This window comes from Blennius ocellaris, assembly GCF_963422515.1.
Source record: "Blennius ocellaris genome assembly, chromosome: 18".
Taxonomy (NCBI): Eukaryota; Metazoa; Chordata; class Actinopteri; order Blenniiformes; family Blenniidae; genus Blennius; species Blennius ocellaris.
The window spans coordinates 8,046,440-8,072,612 of record NC_137667.1 but is presented as its reverse complement, the minus strand read 5'-3'; the positions used below and the strand labels follow the sequence as shown (position 1 = coordinate 8,072,612).

Below are 26,173 nucleotides of genomic sequence, written 5' to 3'. Positions count from 1 at the left end.
GTATTACCAATTAAAGGGTTTAATTTCTGTTTTTATTCATCTTTTTGTATTCTCCCCCCTCCATTTTATGCGGATATGCCGCTGCTGGGGGATTCACCTTCTGTGGTGGTGGTTAAGATGCAGAATGAGATAAGGTGGGAGTGGAACGTGAGCTTGCGAACTAAGAATACAACAAAGGTCAGAAGACCTCAAAGCAGGGTGGAGCCGCTGTTCCTGAAATGCCTGTTGTTATGCCACCTGTCGCTATTAATCCACTGAACATCCCCAATAAAACACACCCACATGTGACAACAGTTATGTCAATGCTTTGTTCACCACTGGAATAAAAACATTTAAAAAAATCTACTTTCTAATGTTTACAAAACAAATATGGTCAGAGATGCACAATAAATCCACGACTTCACTTTAAGACTTTATCAGGGAAGTGACCATATTGGGTAACTTTTTGTCTAACCACCGTTTTTCTCTCATTGCTTCAAAACTAAAAACAATATATTTACACAACATACAAGTTTAGATATTTTGGGTAGAGGTTGGAGAGTTTTACTAAATTTATTCGCCCTTCACTCTGAGTTACATGCTTCAAAATATGGAACAATGTTAAATGTTATAAACTGTTAAAGATCACATGCACTGTGATGGGTGATGAAAAAGTAACACTCACTGTCAAAATGAAGTAATCTTGCATGAATATAGTGATTAACTTTAATAGTCTAACCATTCAGGAAAAAAAAATGTTTTGCGAGGTGTCCCTTTAAAGTTATTTTAATGTATAATTTTGGCATAAAAACACATTAACTAACCTAAAAAAATACATGTAAATACCTTCTTTACGCTTCCATGGATGTTGTATTTTAATAGGTGCCATACATAAGGATTAAAGGTCTGTGGTTTCTTAGCTGACATGTGAAAACAACTTTATTTCAATTCTTATTTTAATTAATTTGATAGAACTAACAAACAAGCAAACGTAAAACATATGAACCACCATAGAAAAACTGCATTCAGATATGAGTTTTGCATTATGTAAATAAAAATATGCAGAAGTTTTATTTGGAAGTTTAGACAAAACTATACATACAACCAAAGAGCGCACACAGAACAAGCTTCTTGAACATTGATCCGATGACGTCATCATTACTATACATACTCACACATACACTCCTACAACATGGTCCGTAATTGAACTAATAAGTGTGACATTGCACCACCCACTAACTGAAGCTGGCGGCACAAACGGACATCTACACTCACAAACCAGGACGGACTGGATGAACTGGGTTCACCTGCTCAACGCTCACACCCGTGACCATGGACAGGTGAAGTGCAGACATTGTGAGGCCACATTTGTTTCTTAAAATATCTTGTTTATATGACATTTTGAAGGCAATTTTGCTGTTCTCATCTGGGTAGAGCATTATGACTTGCATTGTATGGCATCATACTGTCCATTTGTTCTGTTGTGGGCAGTGTAAAATGATTTAATGTGGCATGATGATACCTCTCCGTGCTTACAGATGGTAGGTAGGTAGGTAGGTAGGTAGGTAGGTAGGTAGGTAGGTAAGTAGGTAAGTAGGTCTTAGAGGTGTTCCTAACAAAATATTCCAACAGAAAAACAAGCATTGAATGGGAAAGGATTTATTTTTATTTTTTTTTACATTAACAACCAACTGAGAACATCATCCAATTTTCCAATTAACTCTTTGATGACAAATGCTTGAATGGCTGCTTTTCTAGCTATTTGTCATGTTTTGGGCCCCTTTCAGTTAAATACCTTGCTGTCTCTTTGGTGTGCTTTGGCCACAGCTTGATATCTAAAATATCAGATCTTTGTCTCACGTACTTGATAAATAGAAAAAATATTTATCCGAAGGTTCAACACTTGTCTACTATGAAGTGCAATATATAATCCCAAAATATATGTGTGTCTCAGAAATGTTCAAGACCTGTTGTATTTTTTTTTTGCACTTCTGACACATCTGTCAAATGTGTGATATCTCTTTTTGTAATGACCAAACTAAATCTTAATTCTTTTTTTCCTCTATCACGACCTATTCCTCATAAAGAGGCTTTCTACTTCAGCTGCTATAAATGTAGACCTTCAACCTTGTAGCGTCTGAATTTCTTACCAGTGATGTGTTTTAACAGTTCAGACTTTTATCAGGGGCTTGGGGAGGCTACACGCCATCAGGAATGAATGAAACAAGATGAAAAAAAAAAAAGGAGTCCAGTCTGGTTTGGGAATCAGATCAGGACTGGGTTACTCTCTCTGACTGTGTCGGCGCTCAGACCCTAAAATCCCTGCTGACTGGATGTCTGGTGGAGAGGGTGCAGACAGCCGACACTAATCCGGTCTCCAAAACACACACACACACACACACACACACACACACACACACACACACACACACACACACACACACACACACACACACACACACACACACACACACACACACACACACACACACACGCTCATGAGCTCTGGTGGGCCTGCTAAGTGCACACATGCAGGATGTGTTTGATCTCCATGCAGGCAATTTATCATGTGATGATGGGGGTCGATCGACTCAAGTGACGGTGTCAGCAGTTTTCCAAGGGTTTGTCTTTTTCCCCTTTTCATTTGTGCTTGAGATATTGTTATATGTAATTTCTGTATGTTTATTTTTACCCTGTCAAATTGGTCTGTAAATTGAATTAGCGATAGAATCGAATAAAATATTGCCACATGACTGCCTTTCCAATTGTCTGAGCCTAACTCGCATAGAAGACTGCTGATTTGCCCTGGCTGCTGGTTTATTGATTGAGTAGGTTTGGGGTTAAAAAGAGTGATCAAGCATGTTAGGCTGGAGTTGCAACAGAGGCATGAAGCTAATCAATCTTTGCGGTATCCCATTTTCACACAAACCCCACTGAATCACTCTCGCCACAAAGAATCACCGGAACCGTGACAATATCTCAACTTTATAGACCTTTTTTTGGAATGCTGACTCAATAATATTACTATATGCCTTTTTGTCCCCTTTTGGGGGGGGGAACGGAAGCTAAAATACCTGATCTTTATGAGAATAAATGGCAGCCTATCAGGGGCTGTGAAGCGGTTAGCACTCCTGCCTTATTGTGAGATTGGATTCGCTTAGAGACCAGGTAGAGCTTTCTGTGTTGGGGTTGCATGTTATAAGAGTCCAAAAGTGTTATTTTAGGGAGCTTAAATTATGAGTGTAAAGTGTTAATTAATGTGAGTGTGTCTTGTTTTTCCAATGATAGACTGGCTGGGGTAAGCTACAGTAATCCGTGACCTTTAGTAGTAGTAGTAGTAGTAGTAGTAGTAGCAGGGCTAATTGGTGCTAGTACTAGTAATAATAGTGCCAGTCATAGTAGCAATAGTAGTTATATATTGAGCAATAGTAGTAGTAGTCGTAGTAGTAGTTATTGTATACAGTTATAGCTAGGGGTAGCTATGGCTTGGTTGGTATAATGGCCACCCCTCCATGGGAAGATTATCGGTTCAAATCACATTCTCCACATTTCATATGTAGAATTGTCTTTGAACAAAACACTGCTCCTCCAGTGAATGACACCAGTACTGCTACTTACAGTAGTAGTATTAGTGGTTATTGTAGTTGTACTAGAATTTTTCAAACGTTTTGATAATTTACAAAGAGCGCCACCATTTGAGAAACAAATGGTGAGAACAATAATTTATGGTCATTGTTACAGACACAAGGAGAAAATGTTTAGTAGGGAAATGTATTTTAAGGAGCATCTAAAGATAAGATTGACCGTTATCTTGTTTTTTGGACGTTGCTTTTTATTTGCAAATATGCAAGCATCATAACACCATGCTGTGTGTGTGTGTGTGTGTGTGTGTGTGTGTGTGTGTGTGTGTGTGTGTGTGTGTGTGTGTGTGTGTGTGTGTGTGTGTGTGTGTGTGTGTTACATGCAGATTGCAGATGATGCTGCTGCTGCTCCGATAACCCCTCACCTACATCATCCCCTCCGTGCGCGCGCGCGCGGTGCGCTGCAGGCGGATGTCTGCGCGCTCTGCCCAGCTGTCACCCCCGGCATTGGTCCACCGAGCAGACACACGTAGGCACGTATCCGACCAACCCCCCTTCATCCCCTTCCTCCTCCTCCTCCGGCTGGAAGCAGGCAGACTGAAGCGGAGAGCCGGCGACTGGCGGGACATCCAGCCAGCGACGAGCCGCTGCTGCAGCGGACCGGACCGGACCGGACGGACGGACGGACGTGCGCGCGCAGTCGGAGTGAGTCCAGCTCTGGTTTGCGTGGGTGGTGTTGCGATCTCTGCAGGAAAACAGTTTTTTCTCTGGGCGCCGTGAGCCGGGGGAGGGAGGGGGTGTTTCTCTGAGCTCAGTCTGCGTTGCCGGGTGGAGATCAGCGGTGTATCTGAGCCGCGATGAACCGGGATTCCTCTTATACCTGATATGCACCTCCATCGTAAACAAGCGCATTAACCCTGCTTATTTATTTATTTAGGGAAGGCTAAAAATGCTAACATCTTTGTTTAACTGCAGTGCATCGTATGCATGCAAATACAGAAGCTTTAAGCACTCAAGACAGTGTAATTTTAATCATGCATGAAAAATATTATTTCGATATCGCATATTAACGTGAATATGACGTAGGTTGTTTATTTTGGCAGCCGTGTTCGCACATAGCACTGATCCACGCCCACACTCTTTAGCGATAAACATGCTTTTTGCAGGATTTTGCATTTTTAAAGTGTTGTGGTGCCGCTTTGTGTTGAAATCGGGGTTATTTGGGGCCATATCGCCTCATCCAGCGCTGATCCTCCCGGCCAAGCTCGTGTCTGAACACGTTGTCAGTAAGGAGGTGTGTCCCCTGGAGTCAGCGCTCAGCCAATCAGCGCCGAGTCCCGCCTTCTGCGTCGCTTGTTTACAACAGAGTTCCTGCGCTGATTGGCTGAGAGCCCGCTGGGACTCTGGGCTTTGTGTTGCATTTGGGTGCTCGGAGAATAATGGGACACTTGTAGCAAAAGTGCCGCTAGTAATAGGAATAGTAGTACTGGTATAAATAGTAGGGCGACTAGTGGTGACAGTAATAGTTTTAGTAGCAGTCCCACGAGTAGCACTGTTACTATTGGTAGCATGAATGCTGGTAGTAGTGTTAGGGGTAATAGGGCCAGTATTTTGCTGCTATTGGTAATCGTAGTAGTAGTAGTGCTTGTAGTACTGGGAGTATTAATAGTAGTGTTACTGGTGATGGCAGTAATAGTAGTAGTGTTGGCAGTAGGGCTAGTAGTACTGCTGCTAATATTTGTGGGTGATTTGGGGCGCCAAATACCAATATGAGAAAAGCTCTAAGTTGATCCATTACATGGGAATAGTGTTTTCTTACTCTTAATCACTTAAGATTGATTCTTAGTTGCTTGCTTTAATGTATTTTTTTGTAAATGATGTATGTAGTATTAATAAATAAAGTTATAGCAGTATTTGCAATTGTTCTATTAAGCATTAAGTCTTTATGAGGGTCAGTGTATTGATAAAGGCAGGTGTGTTTGTGCATTAAGACAAACCTCACACTTGGCCTTGTGTGTGTATGTCTGCAGGTGAGTGTGACACTGTGCTGAGTCCCTTCACGGTGTGCAGCAGCACCATGGCAGCTATGGGACCCGGGGACAGAGCTGGAGCGGGACATCAGGGCCGTGTCTCGACAACGCCACGCAGCAGCCACGGACCTGACCTGCGCCGGACTACGGTGAGCAGAGCGAGCGGTTGTGGACGAGTGCAGCAAAGTAGCTCTGAAGTGCTTCTATTTGTTTTAGTGCAAAGATGTACAAGTCTAATATGAAAAACTCTTAAAGCTGTACTAACTACATTTCACATGCTAATGCTACTATATAACAGGTGGCTTCCACTGCTGGGTCACAGGACCCCTGCTCATGTCTCAGTGTGATATGTCTGCTATGCTTTATTGTTTTAGCACTTTGCAAAGTCAAACTTTGGGCCAGAATGAACACTCTGGAGGGCCAGTTATGGGCCTGCCGGCCCTATGTTTGACGCCCATTGTTTAGGGGCCAAATTCTAACATTTTAGAACTTGTAAAACCTGCAGAAGTGCATGCACAATGTTGCTTCAAGCTTCTCCGGTTGAGAAATAATTCCACATTCCCTGTCCCTCCCTCTGCAGGTGTTCACACAGAGCTGTGTGCAGGTTCAGAAAGCTTCAGGAACGGAGAGCAGGAGCGGTCCGGCTGCCTCGGGGCACATTGCCGGAGCCTCGGTGCAGCCCCCTGAGGCTGCGTACAGGTGAGGGATGCCGCTGCAGTGTTTAGACAGTGCTGTTTTAAAAAAAAAAAAATCTCTTCACTGTGTTAAAGAGATGTCTCACTGCTTTTTCCAGCTTCCGTAGTCCGGAGTCTGTGGAGATGGACGAGATCATGGCCGCCATGGTCCTCACCACCCTGTCCTGCAGCCCCGCGGTGCAGAGTCTTCCACAAATGGACCCAGGAGCAGGTCTGTTTCGCCATCTCATTAACTTAAGCGTCGCTTGTCGCGGAACCTTAGTTGAACCTTAACCATGAAACACGGTCACCTCAACATCCATTGAGTTCTCTTATGGTAGAATGAAGTTTTTTTTTTTTTTTTTTACTTGGATGTCAACCAAATTCAGCTTCCTCTCAGGGAGTCTCCCTCGCTCTGCTTACCATCCTCATGATCCGAAACCTAATCGCTATTGATCGCTCTTTAGAAATATCATGATTCAAACCTTAACAATATGAAGCCGTTGACATTATTTGTGGATGATACATTGTAACAACAGCAGGTTTCCATGATCAGATCTCAGTTCTGTTTTTAGATAGTGGACTCTCGGACTAAAAGAGGCCTGAGCTGAGGTCAGACCATGTTTGGTGATTCTTTAATAATGAGTGTTAATCCCTGATTAATGTCATTAAAAAAATGCAACAACTTAACTGAAATGAAGCATTAAATAAACTGATGACTTAAATGAATATTTCATGCACAGTCAGCTAGGATCTTCTCCTGCCCCACTGGGATCCCGAGTCAGATGAAGTGGGTTTATTAAATAGATGGACCCTCTCGTCCATGAGCACTCCAGTAACACCAGGTGTACTAAGCACCTCTTATAGTTGTTTGACTTTGAGGTTCATGCATGTCTTTATACAGACTTTTTTATAACATGGAGATCCCAGAATCCTGAGAACAAAGGACTCGTACATTTTTCAGTACTTTTTCTCTGCAGAGAGCTGCCTCTCGTGCAAACAAATGTCAGCAAAGGCACAAGTAGGCTTTGCTCTGTACTGTAACGAAAGCTAAAGAAATACAGTCTTATGTCAGGATGTTTGCTTGATATTATATAGTCTCTTGAAACAACTTAAAGATGCAATATTTTGAAAACACGCCAGTTTCTTTGTCTGCGTAAACATGGAAAACGTTTGTACTTCAACATTTAGCACACCGTCGTCTGCATACAGGGACACACATTTTATCCATATCACAGAGGCCATGAGGAAAGATTTGAATTTTTACATCAAAAAACACAGCACCAGCTAGTGGCCTGAAGGAGTTTGGAAGCAGTCTTAGTGGTGCCTGATCTTAAAAACTGTTGAATACAGATATTTTAGCTAAAAAAATAAGCTAAAGTGTGTGTGCATCCTCATTTTCAGCAGACATGGAGTGTGGTGGTGGCGAGCTCTCCGACAGCGGCAGCAGCGGCTATTGGAGCTGGGACCACGGCAACGTAAGCCCCGCCCCCTCACCGTCCGTCCCCGAGGTGGACAGCAGCCCGGATGAAGGCCTGGGGGAGGAGCTTAGTGCGAAGAAGCCAAAGGTGTGTGAAGGCTTGATGGAAAACACTGAGCTCTGTGTGTGTGTGTGTGTGTCTGTGCATTGTCACGTATCTCCTGCCTCCGCCATGTCCTCCTGCAGAGCTCCCTCATGGGGATGTACAAATGTCTGTGGCCGAGCTGCGGGAAGATGCTGACCACGTCAGTGGGAATAAAGAGACATATCCGCGTGGTGCATCTGTGGTGAGCTGACCTTGAACGTCTCTGAACTCTCGTCCTTCACCAAATACAGCATCTTTAGACTCCAGTGAAACAAAGATAACGCAGCTTACAAACTTAGCTCACATTAAATTAATAGAATTTACCAATTTTAATGAGAGACTATTGACATTTGCGACATTTTAGTGTATTTTAACTGTTTCTTAATCTTATTTCGCCAGTTTAAACTTGTATTGCAACTTCATTTCCTGTTTTATTGTCTTTAGCCACTTATTAGCTGTTTTATCCATTTTAGCTGTTTTTCTTATTTAGCCATTTTTGTGCTATTTTAGATCATTAATTTTTTTGTGTATTTACATTTGAAAAAAATGTTCCCACTGATTTTGAAACTTTTTTTAATACTGTACTATTTTTTGTCTTTTCACGAGTTATTTTGATCTTGATTACCACGTTTAGCAATTTTAACCATGTTAGGTGCTATTTTAAAAATGTATGTACAAATCAAATGCACTTTGCAGCAGATTAAAGACACATTTCAATCTGGACCACACAGAATGTTCAGGTTCAGTTCATGATTCACGTCTAGACTTTACTGTTTACACCTCTTCGTTCTAGTTATCCATGTCTGCATGTTCAATGTTGGCCCACATGTCGGCTGTAGTCTGAGCCGAGGCAGAAACCAGACATTTACAACATTTCTCAGCTGCAAAACAACATTAAATTTTCAGGCAGTGGAGGAGCTGTGACTGGTATCAGGGGGAGTAAAGCTGTTTATGTCGTCTGCCGTGAGCTGAACACACCAGTCACATTTTTTTTTTTTTCCTTGTGTCGACCACTCACAGCAGTGGATCCGAACAGTCCCGGAGGGAGGAGGACTTCTACTACACCAAGATCTCCTGCGAGTCCCCCGACGCCCAGCAGGCTCTGGGCCAGGTCGCCTCCTGCGCCTCTCCTCCGCGGCCGGAGCTCCAGATCCCCCCGGCTCCCAGGCCCAGGTCCAACTCCAGCTCCGGGCCCGTGTCCAGCAGGCCCAGCCCACTCAGCCAGTCGGCGCCCAGCAGCTTCTGGCAGATCCACTCCGAGCATCTCTATCAGGTGGGAGCAGCAATGCTGGCAGGCAGAGGGTCCACACCACAGGCCAAGATGGACACAAATAGAAACCAACATGCATTTCGCAGAACACTGCCTGAACTGACCAGTATGAGGGCACAGTAGCTACTGGAGGACCGCTAAGGCTTGGATTTATGTAATTGAGAGTCAGCAACTCAAGCTATCACTGTACTGCCATAAATCATGGGCACTAAGTCATATGCAACCCTACTGCACCAGTTTATATTGAAAACTCATTGCATTTCACTCCATTTTCTCTAGACTATATCAAACCTCGTGGCAAAACATCAGAAGTCAGAAAGAAAAAAGACCCCCAAATCAAGGGAAAATCACTAAAAACAACAATGTGGTTTAAGTTCTAAGTCAGATGCTAATTGAAAGCTCAATGCTGAGCTAAACTTGTTGCATGTTCATTTTCATTTTCTAATCAACGAAGCTAAATGCTTTTTTATTTCATTGTCCATTTTGGAAGAAAAGTGGAGTAATATGTTTTCTAAAATGTAAAATATTTCACAATTTTTACATTCAGGGGACTGATTGTAAAAAAAAAAAAAACATTTCTGGAGCTTATCATTTTTTATTGAAAAGATTTAACAAAATAAGAAAAGAAATTCATCCAAAATGTGTAGCGAAGCTCAGCTTACGACACAATTATGATTCTAACGTCAGGTAATATTTGAGATCCTGGTGAGCATTCATTACTTGAATAAATACTTGTTCACTTCCCGCAGTTTGAGTTGAGAGTAAGAAGGAAAGACTTTGAGAGAAATGAAATGAGATGGCACGCTTCTTGTTCGCATGAATTAATAAACATCAGGTTTAGATTTGAAATAAAAGAGGAATTCACCTTCTAAACCTCACGTTTTTGTTTGTAAATGAATGAAATCAGGTGGTGTAAAAAAACAAAACAGAAAGTGTTTCGATTCTACAGAACGGTTCAACTCCAGTTTCATGTAACATGGTGTTGTTGTTTCAGAACCCCCCCCCACACCGCACCCCCCACCCCCACCCCAATCCTCTCTAACAAGCCAATGAGCTCCAACTTTGTTTATGCATGACAAAGCAGCACATTTCACTGGTGACCTGCATTTACCCTGAGCCGCCAGCCTGTAAATGGATGCTTTGTGACAGAGAGAGCGAGGAGCCAGCGAGGGGGCTGAAAGAGACTGGTAGACCCCCGCCGAGTAGACCCCCCCTCTCCAACCACCACAATAATGAATCCATGCTTAAAAAAAATCCTGTTAAAATCAAATAAAAAGTAGGAGCAAAACAAAACCATAAAACAAAATTAAACGAAAGAGAATTCAAATAAAAAGGTTCAAACCTGATTTTTTTTTTCAAAAAGAATATGAATAATAAAGATAATTTCATATTTTTGGTGCAGCTTCATTTTCTGTCTTTTCTTGTTTCCTGATGGGAACATTTTATTAAAGCTCATTTTATTGTGCAGTTTGGAGAATTTTTTAATTCACAAGAGCTGCAGAGGTTTGTCCAATAAATGGCGTATCACATTTCTCAAGACAGGTCTTAAAAGGATGAATCAGTTAAATTCTTCGGCTTCTTGGTTTCTCTCCTGATGAGAGTAAATTAGAAGCAGTCCACACTAACTTTATTTAATTTAGCATGACTTGGTTCTGTTGGGGTGATATAACAGTGTGTCAACTGCATATGGTGGTATTAAAAAAAAAAATCTTCAATCTGCTTTAATTTTAATCCATAGAGCTTTTTGTTTGATTGGAACAGTAAAATGAGTTTTGATGAGAAATTTTGAAGAGGATTTGTGGGAGTTTCTCAATGTTAGTTGTGTATTTTGATGTGTTTTCAACTCCCCGACTCTTGGGGAAATATATTTTTTTCCGTGTGGGAAAGGATGGGTCAGTCCTACTTCTGGGATGCGGAGGTGCGGCCACATTAAGGGAGCTGGTGGTCAAGGGTCTTGATCAGGGGCTCGCAAACGGACTTGCAAACTCCTGATCCCAAGTCTGCTTCTCTAATTTCACAACCACCATTGCCCAAGTCTGTGCAGTTCAGAGTTTATTTGTTTTGTTTTGGGTTTTTTTAATGTGGAGCTGCTTTCTAACAGATTTTCTGATCAATATCAAAATTCCTCTGTGTGCTCCCTCAGGCCTGCAGCCCTGTCCAGGTATCTGTTGCCCCCAGGAGCCCCGGCAGCCAGTGTTGGACCCCACCTACCACCGTGTCCGGCCACAGTAACACTCCGGTGGGTTTTCTCTCTCTTTATAACTCTTGGTTAAGACACAGGGTCCATTCAAGACATTCAAACACAAGTTCTGCTGAAGTGTCCACCAGTAAACAAAAACAAAAAAAGAAGCTGATTAAGAGTCGGAAGTGGATGAATTGTACATTTTGTGCACTTTTCTCAGATGGTTAAGCCTCGCTGCCGGTCGGTCAGTGTCGGGGAACAGTGGCTCCAGCAGAACCGGCTGCAGCCCATGATCGCGTCGCCCTCTCGCACCCACTGCTCCTTCAGGTGAGCCCACGTCCGCCTACCCACTGAAAACTATTCCAACCAGGCGGGTAGAGGAACGCTGCACCACAGACGTTAAAACCACTGAAGAGGACACAAAGAAAACGAGGCAAAACACGCTAGAAAAGAATTCAAGTTGAACTTCTGCACAACCCCTGTGACCTTCATTGCTTGTGTGGTTGGTTGTCGTGGCCGATACATATCTGAGGTAGTGTTTTCAGATTTATTATTATTATTTAAATTTTTACACACAGCATCTCTGGACAGTAAGTTAGCCCGATAACATCCGATGAGTTTTGTTGCATGAAGACGTCGATGAGGCTGGTGTCAAATTACAAGAACTAAAGCTTCCTGGAACTGGGAACGTGTTGAGAAAGAAGGTGTTTGACACACGATGATCTACTTTCACTCTGCTAGCTCCAGTAAAACCTTCCATTTCATGAGTTTCTCTTCACTTTGCTTCTCGTGCGTACTGAACTCGTTTTTTGTTTTGTTTTTTTCAGGAAGGGTCGCGGGGAGGCCAAGAAGTGTCGCAAGGTGTACGGAGTGGAGCGTAAAGACCAGTGGTGCACGGCCTGCCGCTGGAAAAAAGCCTGCCAGCGTTTCCCCGACTAGACGGCCAAGTGACGGAGACCAAGAGACTTTTATCAGAAAGAGAACCTGAATGAAGAGAAAACCCTTTTCTTTTCTTTTTTTTTTAACTTTCCGAATGTTTCTTTCCTAAAAGAATGAGCGTGTTTCCTGTATGTTTGTAATCCTGAGGTCTGCCATGGTGCTATCTGTTGACTGACTCCCACCATGTGACGTGCTAAAGCCCACAATACTCCTTATAGCTCCACCGTACTCAATAACCACCCGGCTCTTTTCCTCCAGTCCTCTTCTAGTGGTTACACAGTGGTGATGATTTATTGTGTGATTTTTTTATTTTTTTTTGCTGTTGTTGTTGCTGTTGTGTTTTTGTTACGTACGAGTGTTTTATACCTTTTTTTTTTTTTTCAATCGTCTCATTCAGCCTATGTATTTTTTTTCTTTTTTCATGTTTTTTTTGGCACTTTGTTGGAATTTAAACTCACAAGAATAAGCTACGTTTGGTTGGACTCAACCGACTTTAGTTCCTGCCCGCCCGTCGGCGTACAACCAGTGTTCATGCTGTTATCGGCTGGCGTTAGTTTGTAATAGCAATAAAGGAACAAGAAGAGGAAGATATATTGTCAAACACATTAAAACGCACTGAGAATTTGTTTTTTGTTTTTCCCTCTTCTCTCTCTTTCTCATGTACATGACAGTCCACCAAAGGAAGATCAAACTATTTTTATTGTCTCTGGACACATTTCACACTCGCAACAATGAAAGAAAATCATGTTGACACGAGGCAAGTGAGGAACATATACGTAGAAGCTGAAACATGTTTCATTGTGTATGTTTTCTCCACTTTCGGCACACTGGAGAAAATGAACATATCTGAAGGGAGACATGGAATTTGTCTGTTAATTCTTCCATATTAACAATCTAAATCAAACTTAAGTCAAATACATTTTAATTCAAGGGCCACATACAGTCTAGTTTTATCTTTGAGTAAGCCAGACCAGTAAAATGGTGCCAAAATAACCTTCAATTTTAAACTTTAATGTTTTGTTATCTTGCTGAAAATGTATTTTTTCCAAAACAGTATCAGTTACTACTGACTATTATCGCAATCTCAACATAATGCTAATTTGAATGATCCTCTCTGGTGCAAAACACAATGAAACATTGTAAAAATGGGTAGCTGTTGCGTTGTGTGCGTGATTACAAACTCACCCTGACAGCGTGGCTTTGAGGCTAAGTTGCTATCTGTCATGACAGCATCACCGATAGCTCAGCTTGGGTCTCTGTTGTGTGGCGTCCAGTACTTTAAAGTTGTTTAAAAAAGTCAGTTTTCTTTGAATTTTTTACGACGTGCTTGGTGGTTGGGCCGGATTAGATCCTGCTGGAGACCAGTTTTGGCCCACAGGCCTTATGTTTAACACCTCTGATTTAACATTTTCACATTAGTTAGAGACCTGATGATAATTATTTGTCCAAATACAGAAGTAGAAATGTAAGAAAGGTTGTCGTTTTAACAAGCCTGACTCTTACTTATACCTCACAGTTATTTTCTATGTATATAGATTTCCAACTTCCTGAATCTCGAAATAAATTTCTTTTACCCTGTAATTGTTTTTTCAAACTACTTTTTGGTGTGCTATTATGGCCACATCAAGAGGGAAAAATAAGAAAAAGAGGAGTAAATTTCTTTTTTCTTTTCAAAAGTTCATTCCAAAACGTTTAAGATTGAGAGCAAATTGCAAAGGTCCCAAATAAATGTGAGATGGTGGAAACCAACTGGAAATATCACAACATTGAGGATGAAACTGACATTTTTTTTAACATAAAGAAGAAGCAAAGAAAGTCAAAACATTAACAACAAAAACAGACCTTGTAAATAATGTTGATAATATAGAGGAGGAAAGATAAACTGTAGACACTACAGACAAAATAAGAGACATTTTAAATGAATCTGAAATAAAACACTAATGATGAAATGAAAGGTAATATGATGATAGTAAAGACAAAATGACAAGAAAACAAACAAAAAAACTGCCAATTATAATCAGACAACTGTTTTTGAAACATTTAAAAAAGTCAAAATATAATAAAAAGTCAAAAGATGAAGTCAACATTTTTGTTTTAAATGTATGATAAATAGAATAGAGTCAATATTGTGAGAATAAAGTGAAAATATTATAATAAAATCAAACTATGGTAATGCTGTCAGTATTTGTGGAGTAAAGAGTTTTATTAAAATCACTATTTTAGAAAAAGTAAAACCAGAATATAAAATCAACATTTCTACAAAAACATGTAACATAAAATGATCAAGTCAAAGTAATTCAATAGTCAGAAAGTCTTTTTGATTGAAATTGATATTTGAGAATAAAATAAATCAGTTGGAATAAATTCACCATTTTAGAATAAAGAATTTATTTCAGTATCAAGTCATAAATTGGCATTTTCGGAATTAAGTCAAAATCATTGAACTTGTTCAATGACATTCATTGTCAATTGTGCAAAGTTTTAAATGATCCAAAACATTTTGAAAGATACCTTCCTGTATTTTTTTTGGTTAGTATGGCTTCAGCACACCATCACATTTACTTTCTATGTTTCGCTTTATAAAGAGTGTAAACATTTCTTCATTTCTCTCATTGGCATTGTCAGTGATCAAATTGTGACGTTTATTTCAATCTCAATTTTTCAGAAATATCATCATTGAGCCAATCATAATTAAAGTCCTACACTTAGTCTTTATATTACTTTCAGCTTTGACTTTTATTTCCTTTTTATAACACAATGACACAGGGCTACTTTACAAGGTCATTTACATCATTTAGAAGAAAATGGGGAAGGAAAATACTCCTTTTATGTAATAATGTCAAACAGCAGTCTTCATTTTTAATTCCCAGACCTTCACAGGAAGAACATAGACTATGAGATGTGACCTTCCTTCAATGTGCAGACTTTTGTAAGACTCAGACCCCCCCCCCAAAAAAGAGCAAGAAATGTGCTCAAACTGTTTAGTGTCTTTGCTCTTTAGCCACCAGAGGGCAGTGTGGATCCACTGCGATGAAATAATGAGAACCAACCTGCTGTGTGTGTCGTCAACAAAAACCATCACCTGCCAGGTTTGCCACAAAAATCCCAATTTTAATGACCCAAATCAGAACACAGTGACATTAGCGGTCAGTTCTACTGGACCAATAGGAACAAAGCCTCTTTTTTTTTTTTTTTTTTAAAGGAACGATTAAGAGTTTTGTAACATAAAAAAAAATATATTGAAGTCCCCCCAAAAAAACCAATTTGGCCTCCATTGTGTTTAATTAATTAAGTTTCTTAAGCAGAAAATTGGATTCTCATACTGGTGATTAAGTGTTTGTGCTTCAGCAGTCGCTCTGTGGGGCCGTATTTACATCTGTGGAGAGAAAGAGAGCCGATCCACAGCTAATACAAGACAAATAGTGAGCTGTGCGTGTCCCAAATCAACAGCGGCTTTAAAAAGAGGGAACCTATAGGCTAACGTTACATGAGTCCGTTTGTTTTCCGCCCACAGAGTGCAAAAAGCTGCAGACGCCGCCGCCACACCAGTCCCATGAAAGTGCATTCAGGATGATTTGAAACGTCACACCCAACCTTATTTGCAACCCCCTTTTCTTTTGTTATACTGACACACAAAAATATATATTCATTTGCACTTCTCTACTTTATTTCACGGAATGGCATGTCAATATGATCTCTAGGCAGGACATCACGGTCAAAACATCGGTTGTTACTGAGCGACACAAAGAGAGGATGGTGGAGCCTTGTTCTTGTGACGGCGGGCTCACAGTTCAAACTTGGGGAGGGGGCTGCTGGGAAAACACAAAAACCAAAAGAAAAGTGTTGGAGGGGGTGGAGGGTACCCGGGGGCTGTGGGGGGTGTGGAGGGCCTCTGAGTGTTACAGTTTGTTTTGCCTCCAGACCCGGGTCACGGGCCCACTGTTGAACCTGCCGCTGCGGTTGCTCCTCATGCCCAGGTACTGCCGGAGCAGCTGGTTCACCCGTTTCTGACTGTTCCACTTGCGGGCCGACTTCCGGACCCCGATGAATCCGCCGTAGCGCTTCTGTAGAGGCCTGACGGGCGAGCCGATGAGCTTCCTGTACCCGTGGCGCCCCCTCTGGAAGCCGCCGAAACGTTTGGACAAGACCACGCCCTCCAAGCTGTCCCCGCCCCCCTCTGCGTTCCTCTCCTCTCTCGGCTGCCTGTCTCGGAGATTCAGGCCCTCATCTTCCTCCTCCTCCTCCTCGTCCTCCACCTGCCCCTCCTGCCCCACCTCCCTGGAGTCATACTGGATGCTGCGATGCTCGAAGGGCGCCTCATCCCCGCCGGCCCCCTCCCGGAGCAGCTCGCCATCAGAGTCCAGGTCAAGGGAGGTCAGCTCCAGCTCCTCCTCCGCCCTCTTGAGCACAGCGCCCCCGTCTGGACGGGTGGGAAAGTGGGACAGCTTCACGGCGCGCTTGCACAATTCCCATGTGAGCGCAGAGGTGACGTGGCCCTCACACTCCAGCAGACACACCTGTGGATGTAGCAGAGGAGCCGAGAGTTAAAAATCATTCTTTCTGCTCATGATGTACCTTGTACGAAGTCTTCAGCCGAGACCGAGTTAAACCACAGCTGGTATCACAAAACAAATGTGGGTAGTTGAATGGCGGCAGACCTACGTAGCCTCAGAAGTCTCAGGATTTGTTTTACAGATCAGCACATCGATACTTCATGCAACAGGCATCCATCAGGTCTGAGAGCTAATGAGAGCAGAAGGACTTCAGTCAGGCGGTTACATTTGATTCAAAGCTCTCGAGTCCAATATCTCATTACAGCAACGCAATAAACGATCCAGGCAAATAGTTACAAGCGTTTAATCTGCACAGGCAGCAGTGTGAAGAGTTGACGAGTCCTCAGAGTGAGCCGGTCTTCAAATGCCTCCAATACTTTATTATTCTTTTCAGAGAGCGAACCAAGAAAAGAGGCTTCACTAAAAGAGAGGCTTTAAAGTACTTCTTAAAGTGGAAATTCATTGACTTCCTCCTGAACATCTCAGGAAGCAGCGCCACCTGAGTCTGGAGCCTTTGGAAGCCACTGCTCGGTAGAAATGTATCCATTGCATTACTAAGCTGAAATTTTGTCTTGTGAGACTTTCTCGAGAAAGCAGGACCGTGCAGTGTTCAGTGCTTTGACGTACCCACATTACTTTGAGTCTGATTCGGGAAGAGGTGACAAAAAACAGTAGCGTCCACCGTACGCTCTGCGTGGGACAGCGAAAATGTCCTCCTCAAAGTGAAACTCACTGAGAAACCCCCTGTTATATTCTGTGGAAAAGTACTCGATATGTATAGAATTCTATTGATCAGCGATCATCCCGGCAATGATCAACTACCGAACACGACGTCCAGTGTGCATGCTTGTCTTCATCATGGGGGGGAAAAAACAACGTTGCACCAAATGCAGAGAATAAATCTCCTTTATATCGCACATGCAGGCTGTTCTTGTTGTAAAAGATCCTCGCTCCTCCAATAAATATTCCTTTGGGCAGAAATTTATGGCACTTCTTTCCTCTGCGGACCCCGGCTGACGAGGCAGTCTTTGGGCCTGCGAGCCGCGGGAGTTAATGGGCCCCGCTGCCGCCTTCGGCAAATATTCAGCATATATGGAACGTTCAGTGGCCAAATGAGACGTCAATCATTCGACGGACGAGCCATCGATGACTGACAGAATGAGATCGGGAGAAAGCGGTTTGAAGGACAGCAGGTAAATGATGACATTTGCTGACAAATTTGAAACTTTTCTGATGACTAAATGGTTCTTTAACTTTTGATAATGACTGAAGTGAGACCTAAATCAAACTCTGGTGGAGCCGTACAAGCTTTCAGTTTGGAACCTGATCTATCTTTGATAGTAAATGTATATCCTCTTAGTTGTAAAATCTTATCACATGTAAGTTGACTTTTCAGTTCATATCTGATCTTTTTCTTCATACAAAGATGTTGAGGAAATCATTTGATGACATCTTTATCCTATAGTCTCCGATCGACTGATCAACAATCAGAGGATTTTTACATTTTGAAGGTAATGATCCGACTCTGTCAGTCTAATGCCTGTTTTTAGTCAAATTAAAAGTTTTCTTTCTTGTGTTTTTGGCTGCAACAATAAGTTCTGCTTAAGTTAAGCCAGAATTCCTCATTCACACCTCAAAAGCATCACATTATTTCTGTGGACGGAGTAAATCTACCTGAAAATAAGCTGCAGCTGCTTCCTTTTAGGTGAATGCATCAACATCTCCCCTCCTCTCTCCCTCTCTGAAACTCCCGGGCCTTCTCTGAGTTAAATTTCAGTTTGAGGTAAGCAGCAAATCCCATTTACTCGTCAAATCTCGCTCCAATGAGATAAAGCACATTGTTATCAGAAAACCTGCTCACATCAAAGAGGATGCGAGGAGAGAGGGAGATCCGCTGTGTGAATCTATCAACGGAAATTAATTATCCATAGTAAATGAAATGAGCACACCAGGGGATTCTCCACGTCAGATCAATGGAGCAATCTCCAGGAGTTTATGAGTGAGAGGAGGAGGCGTGTGTGTGTGTGTGTGTGTGTGTGTGTGTGTGTGTGTGTGTGTGTGTGTGTGTGTGTGTGTGTGTGTGTGTGTGTGTGTGTGTGTGTGTGTGTGTGTGTGTGTGTGTGTGTGTGTGTGTGTGTGTGTGTGTGTGTGTGTGTGCTTCAGTCTGATTGGGTACCAACCTCAGAAGTTGCACCTGCTTAAAATAGTTAAGGTAAAGTAAGAAAGCGCCATTGTGAAAGTGATATAATCATTTGAGCACAGCAAGAGCAGAGGTTTGTCCAAGAAAATGTGGAGCACTGCGGAACACTACTTCATGTGAAAAGTATCAAAAACGTGTGTAATGAATGTCAGAAAAGTTCAGAGCCCGTTTCCCTGACCGATCACTGACTGAAACAAGCATCCAGGTCGGAAAAATGAGCGATCACTGCGCCGGCAACTCTGAAAGGATGGAGGCAGACGAAGCCATTCAGCTGCTTGACAGGCACTCGTGATGAAGCGCGGCAGCCCAGTGGAGCCTCTGCTGGGACTTCAATCACACACACACACACACACGCACACGCACACGCACACGCACACACACACACACACACACACACACACACACACACACACACACACACACACACACACACACACAAACACGCACAAACACACATACGCAGTGACAGAAACCCGACGAACGAGATACAGGGACAAAAAGAAAAAAGATCAAAGACATACTGAGTGACCACAAAGAAATATATATGAATAACAGAGAGACAAAAGTACTGGAAACAGATAGAAAATGACCATAAGTAGACCCAAGATTCCAACAAAGAAAGGTGGCAATCGGATGACACAGAAACACACAAGATGAATACCAACAGATACAAAACTGCAACACAAATAAACAGAATGTCTCCAGATAAAAGCAAAATGGAAAAAAATACAGAATATAATCACAAACAAACATGAAAAGACCAGGAACATAAACAAAATGAAACCAAACAGTCAAAGGACCATAAATAGAACAAATGAGCAGAACAGATGAAAAATGACCAGAAACAGAAACATAATGCCCACAAAGAAACTAAAAACGATCCCAAACAGACATACAATAAACACAGACACAAAATGACCACAAGCATATCTAAATTGATCACCAAGTGAGAGAAAATGAAAACAACAGATGCAAAATGACTAGGAACAGACACAAAATGACCCAAGATGAAAGAGAACAAAATTTCCACAAAAGGAGAAAATGACCAAAAACAGACAAAACACGGATACCAAGAAAAGCACAATGACCAAAAACAAAAAACAAAAAAAAATGACTAAAAAAAAAAACTTTAACGAGAAGGCATGTAAGCATGTAGATCTGCAGTGTTGAAGGTATATCATTACACTTCCAGGGTGGCCACTCAGAGGAGAAGGTGAGCTGCAGTGTTACTCATTGTCAGGAGGTATAATCTCTTCTCCTCAAACTGCCGTTCATGATGCCACATGGAGAAAAACGCTGCGACCTTCACGTGACCCGATCAGACGCCACAGAATCACACAGGGAAATGATGCAGGAAGCGGAACGGTGCAGGTGTACACAACCGCCGGCATTTGGCTGTCGAGGTGTGTGCTGTTTGTGTGTGAGTCTGTGCGCATCTGATGATGTGCACACAAATAAATCGATGGGGCCTGACATGATAACAAACACCAGCAGGCCTCACTCTCTCTCTCACACACACACACACACACGCACACACACACACGCACACACACACACTTTCTCCCTCTCCGCCCGGGCTCGGCGAGAATGGAATTGTTTGGAGGATTCCATCTGCGGCTCAACGGGGAGGCAGCACGCACAATGAGGAGCTGATAAAATGTGTCAGTCACCGGTGTAAGCCCGGCCTGATGATACTGAGCAGCAGTCAATTACATACTTCTATTACAAGTTCCCAAAAGGTCCCAGCTGTCTCTCTCTCGGCATCATTATCGGCTAAATTAGCCACTCGCGGACGCCCACGGACTATTTTTACCCGCCGACTGTTTGGAAATGAGATTGTGCCACAGGCTGAAGTTTTGGGACGCAGTTGGAGGAGAGCGCAGAGGCTGATGTTTGTGCTCAGACGACGTAAATGATCCCACAAACAAACAGCAGGCTGAGACCTGAGATCACAAAGCAGCTCTGCATCCAATGATGCCATTGTTTTTTGCCTCATTCCCTCTCAATGTCAAAAATGCCGTGTGATTTGGATACTCCTGATGCCCATGAACCCCTCAGACTGCATGACTCAAGCCCACAGATTTTAACAGATGTTTGTTTCTAAACATAAAGCCTGGAAGAGAAAGTGAGTTTACAATTCCATTCATCTTCTCCACTGCTTTATCTAACTCAGGGTCACAGGGGGCTTCAGCCAATCCCGGCTGACAATAGAAAGGCGACAGGGTTGATCACAGTCCATCGCAGACAGACGGAGCATTTAAAGTCACCAGTTACCTTCAAATAAATGGTTCTGAGTAGTGGAAGGAAACATAAGAACAACTAAGATCCACAGATATTGGTCCCGAAGCTCAATTTTATGTTATAACAATACAGACCCGTACATTTTATAATTCAGTGTATCTCTCAATTTACATATTTTAAGACTAATATAATACATTTTTGCACCAAATGTCTGAAGATTTATGACTGTGATTTATGAGTGTCCACCACATCTGGCCTTGACTATTATATTAACCCCCCCCCAAAATTACTGAAAGCTCAATCAAACTGTACATCAGACATGGACAAAGGGTCAAAGGTCACATTTTTCTCCCAGCTTAATACTTTACAGGCCATTTGACAAATATCTTAAAGTGATTTATTTGACAGTTAATAGTAGGATGATAGTCATTTTAAGTAAATTTGAAGCAGGTATCAGTTGAAATGCCTCTAATTTAAATTATACTGAATCTCTGTTTTCACACTTTGGCCCTCCTAAAGTGAAACCGCAATGATGAAATAAACATTGTTTATTCTTAACACATCTTTAGATCAAACATGAGACAAAATATAAAAATTAAAAGCACACTTATTATTGACATGTATGGCCAATTCAAGATGTTTATTGTTTACCTAAAGCTAACTATTATTTTCTGCAGGACAGTAACAATATTAGCCCATTTAGTCTTCCTTTTTTAAATATAAGTAATAAAATACAATGTCATTTTTGTCACTTTTACACATTCCAACACATTAGTTTGCATATATTTAAAATTGTATGTTTGGTTTTGTTATATATTTAAAAATTTTGCAACACCTGAGTGTTGATATTACCCATTTTTTGGTGCATACCTCGCCTACACTGCTGCAAAGGCAGCAGGGCCATTGGATGACTCTCATCAAGACACACACACACACACACATACACACACTGTATCCATGCACACACACTCACCATGGTGTTGAAGGCTTGCTGAAGCTGCTGCTGCTGCAGCAGCAGACCACAGGCCACGCACTCCCCCTGACAGTCACTGCTTCCAGGGCTGAAGAGACATGCCAGCAGCACCACCAGGCACCACAGAGGGATCTTCATCACTCAACACACCCACACGGCCCGGGGACAGGGACGGGACAGCAGCCCAGCAGGGAGGACGGTCTGGAGCGGGCAGCAGGGTCTGGGTGGTCCAACCTGTAGGATCGGGGTCCAGCCTGCCGGGAGAGAGCGGGCAGAGTGAGCGGACCGCCGGGTCAGTTAGGTGGATTATGGGGTGGGTGGACAACAGCGTGCGGCCGGCAGCAGGCGATGCGGTGTGTGTGTGTGTGTGTGTGTGGGAGGATGCGACAGCACATCCAGAAGCAATAACCCAGAATCATAGATTGAAATCAAAACGGCTGAGGTTGGAGATTTGTAATTGTTGATATGAGTGTGTGTGGAGATTAGTTTTAAACCCTCGCAGAGACAATCCATACACCACCAATTCAGGAGGGCCGGGATAAAAAATACAGGACGCCTGAGCAGAAAAGAGCCAATTGTGAAGAGATAACGAAGTGGCGTCGGGGAAATGTGTCGGAGGAGGATAGCGGGGAGCGCCACAGATATGTGAACCAGGTGCACCGTGTTTGTTACCTGACATCCACTCCATGACCCCCATCTGCCCTGTCACCCAACACTGGATCAGCCAATAACACAAAAACAAACCTCACAAAACTCCTCACATCCTAACGTAAATCACCTCTTTTTTCCCCCCCACAATTATTGTTTAAGTAGCCTATGCTACTTAAAACTGTACGGATTACACTTCTGGCCAGTTGGGAGCAGCTCATCTGTGTTTATGTCCACTTGAGAGATATCAGACTCAAGATATTCATATTCCATCAGTGGAGAAAAGAATGGCACCAAATTACACAAAATATGCCCATAATTCCAGTTAATTGGGACACAATATGGACTGGTATGAATATAATAACAAAGAGCGATATAAAATAATGTCAACAATGTCGGACCCGAATCTGAGCAACGAAGTCCTGAAACCTCCTCACAAAGCTTCAACCGTCCCCCCAAAAAAAGTGCCTGAAAACACATTCCAATATTTTCACTTTGAAAAACTAGTGAGTGCCAAGCACAGACTGATCGTTCCTCATCCAGCTATGAATATATCTAATGATGCAGGAAAGCACTTGTGATCAGTGAGTAGGTGTTGGGAGCCAGGAGCAGGGCTCCGTAATGACTCGAGATGTTTCAGCTGGATGATTGGTTTTGTTTTGCGCGCGTGGCTTTTGATTAACGACGAGTTACCTCTGAATACGAGACCCTCGTCTTACTGGAAACACTGGGTATTTAAAGGTTAATCAGGCTTCCCTCCAGTGACTCCAGGTTTATCACATATTTACCCCCCTGTAAGACTTTACTGCCCCATAACTCACCTCATTAACACCGAGGAGCACCATTTTTCATGCAGCGCACATACACACACACACACACACACGCACGCACGCACGCACGCACGCACGCACGCACGCACGCACGCACACACACACACACACACACACACACACACACACACACACACACACGAATGCAACTGTGAAATGGGAATAGTGCTGCTCTCAGACCTGATTCATCAAATAAAAGAGGAATTAAGTGATAATCAGTTCATTTATACCCTTACAAATATGCCCAGTTGCTCTTTGAAATGAAATTAATTTAAAAAATGTTTTAAAGAAAAATATTAAGCAGAATTATTGTTGTTATTATTATTATTATTAGTAGTAGTAGTAGTAGTAGTAGTAGTAATAGTAGTAGTAGTAGTAGTAGTAGCATAATTATTATTATTATTATCTCAAAAAATGTTAAAAAGGTTTTAAGCTGCTGACAAATTTCACGTCTTCTGTTTCCACATTTCCCTGCAGATCCGATCCGGTGAAGTCGAGTGGAAATGCACACAAAGACTTCGGCTGCCTCTTTTCTTCCACAGAGAATACATTAACCTGTTATATAGCTAAGCAAGGCAGAGCTGTGCAGTAATGTGATTTATTACAAAGTACCTTGTGGCATGTGGGAATAAAACAATGCACTCAATAAAGAGGAAATGACGATAATGTCATTTTGCATACAAAGCTGAGCTGCACTCACTGGAGGGGAATGAAGGCTGGAGGATTTTATTTTAACTGAAGATAAATGCTGATAATATCCAAACTGCTGCTGCTGCTGCGGATTAGAGGATGGAAAAGTTCAGAGCTTTTCTGGGCTTTTGATTTAGGACTTCTTGATGTGTAGATATAATCTGAAGCAGATGTGTTTATATTTGCTTTTTTTTTTTTTTTTTTTATGTTTTTCACGGAGATCTAAAATCCAGACAGACAGGATCAAGGGAACCATTTTTTTGTTTGTTTTTTAATCCTATGAGGCCAGTTGTTTCACAGCCAGCAGCAAAAAAACCAAAAAAACCCAAGAAAAACGAAGAGTTACAACCAGGTGAGCTCACATTTCTCTCTTCAAAAGTCTGAAAGCAGCAGGAATGAAATAGATTTTCTAACCTGTTAGTTTTGCTTCATATCACAAAGCAACATGAACTCCTTTACCGGTGGATCTCAGTGTACTTGAGAAAGTTCCTTTCAGTTCACAAAGCAGTCAAAAACTACTTGTTTGATAAATATAAAGAAAGCACAAGTTACTTTTTCAATCTGATATTTCAGAATAAGAAAAAAGAACCCCCACCTACTGTCGGTAGTTTTGTATTGTTAGACAATTTAAAATCAATCAGCACAACTTTCGATTTGAAAACGATGTCCGTTTACACGGAATTGGCAGAAACGCTTAATTTAGTTAGCATGCCAGGTCAAGTTTAATGCAAACAACATTACAAATGTAAGAAATTAAAAAAATTTAGATGCAAGAAAAACAATGTAATAAATGTGAATATAACAAATGCAAAAAAATTGCAACATAACAAGAAGTACAAGCAAATAAATACAGAAGAAATGAAGAAAAGACAAAGAGTCAAACTGAACTGGATAACAGGAGTCAGCTGACACTATATATAAGATTTATAATTCAAATGAACTTGCGGTTTGGGGGTTGAAAGTTGTTGGAATAAGTTTTATTGACACTTTTTAACTCCGAGAGACCCAAAGATGACTCAGTGTTGATTTTCAAAACTTTTTTTTTAGTGTGTATGAATCATTTGTTTACTTTTTCACTGGATGTCTTCAAAAAGCTCTCACAGTCCTGCTGTGTCATCCCGATCTCATCCCGCTATATTTGGCCGCATAATTATTAATGAGTGCTAGTTTTACTATCTCAACACAAGTTTCTGTTACATGTTATTTGAGCTGCTTTTTATTGAGCCGTGTGGCTTTTTCTTCTTCTTGTGTTCGGGCTGGAAACTGTCAGTCAGATCTGGCAACCCTGCGGGATCTCCCCGGCAGTCTCCGGGAGTCACGACTTCACTCCATCTCAATAAGTTGAAATTGAATATGCGTGCGACACTGTGGGTCATGAAGCCGCTCGCTCTTGACACTCGTCGGAGTTTTCGCCCTCCTTGTCGCCTCGGCTCCATTTTAGCCGCCAATAAATGAGCCCACAATTTCAGTTATCCTAAGCATTTCATATCATTTGCATAATCTATCTGACAAGGGGATGATATATGATGTACTGTACAAGGATAAAGTTACGACTACACACACACACACACCCACACCCGCACACACACACACACACACACACACACACACACACACACACACACACACACACACACACACACACACACACACACACACACACACACACTGAGCATTCTTCCCTGACTTGGAAATACACACTCCAAAAGAGCTGCATTCAAAAATAGATCTCCATAATACGTAAGCAGAAACAACACTGACCCTCTTAATGAATGAGGACATGAAAGCAGGGAGGGAAATGCACCATAACGAAGGAGC

General features: G+C 42.1%; 2 protein-coding genes across 2 annotated transcripts; one reads left to right on the top strand and one right to left on the bottom strand.

Annotated features, from left to right (window-relative positions):
- Positions 1-75: 75 nt before the first annotated feature.
- Positions 76-12,798, top strand: znf395b (zinc finger protein 395b; the record flags this gene model as incomplete). Its single annotated transcript, XM_080514004.1, has 11 exons — positions 76-134; positions 4,153-4,265; positions 5,591-5,739; positions 6,171-6,289; positions 6,384-6,496; positions 7,669-7,832; positions 7,931-8,031; positions 8,850-9,102; positions 11,243-11,338; positions 11,502-11,608; positions 12,109-12,798. The coding sequence occupies 11 exons, from the start codon at positions 76-78 to the stop codon at positions 12,218-12,220; spliced, it is 1,386 nt and encodes a 461-aa protein (XP_080370130.1). The 3' UTR covers positions 12,221-12,798.
- A 3,321-nt stretch (positions 12,799-16,119) lies between these two features.
- On the bottom strand, positions 16,120-22,329 carry pnocb (prepronociceptin b; the record flags this gene model as incomplete). The annotated part of the gene is made up of 2 exons (XM_080514096.1): positions 22,188-22,329; positions 16,120-16,737 (listed from the first exon to the last, which is right to left on the bottom strand). The coding sequence occupies exons 1-2, from the start codon at positions 22,323-22,325 to the stop codon at positions 16,120-16,122; spliced, it is 756 nt and encodes a 251-aa protein (XP_080370222.1). The 5' UTR covers positions 22,326-22,329.
- Positions 22,330-26,173: the final 3,844 nt, after the last annotated feature.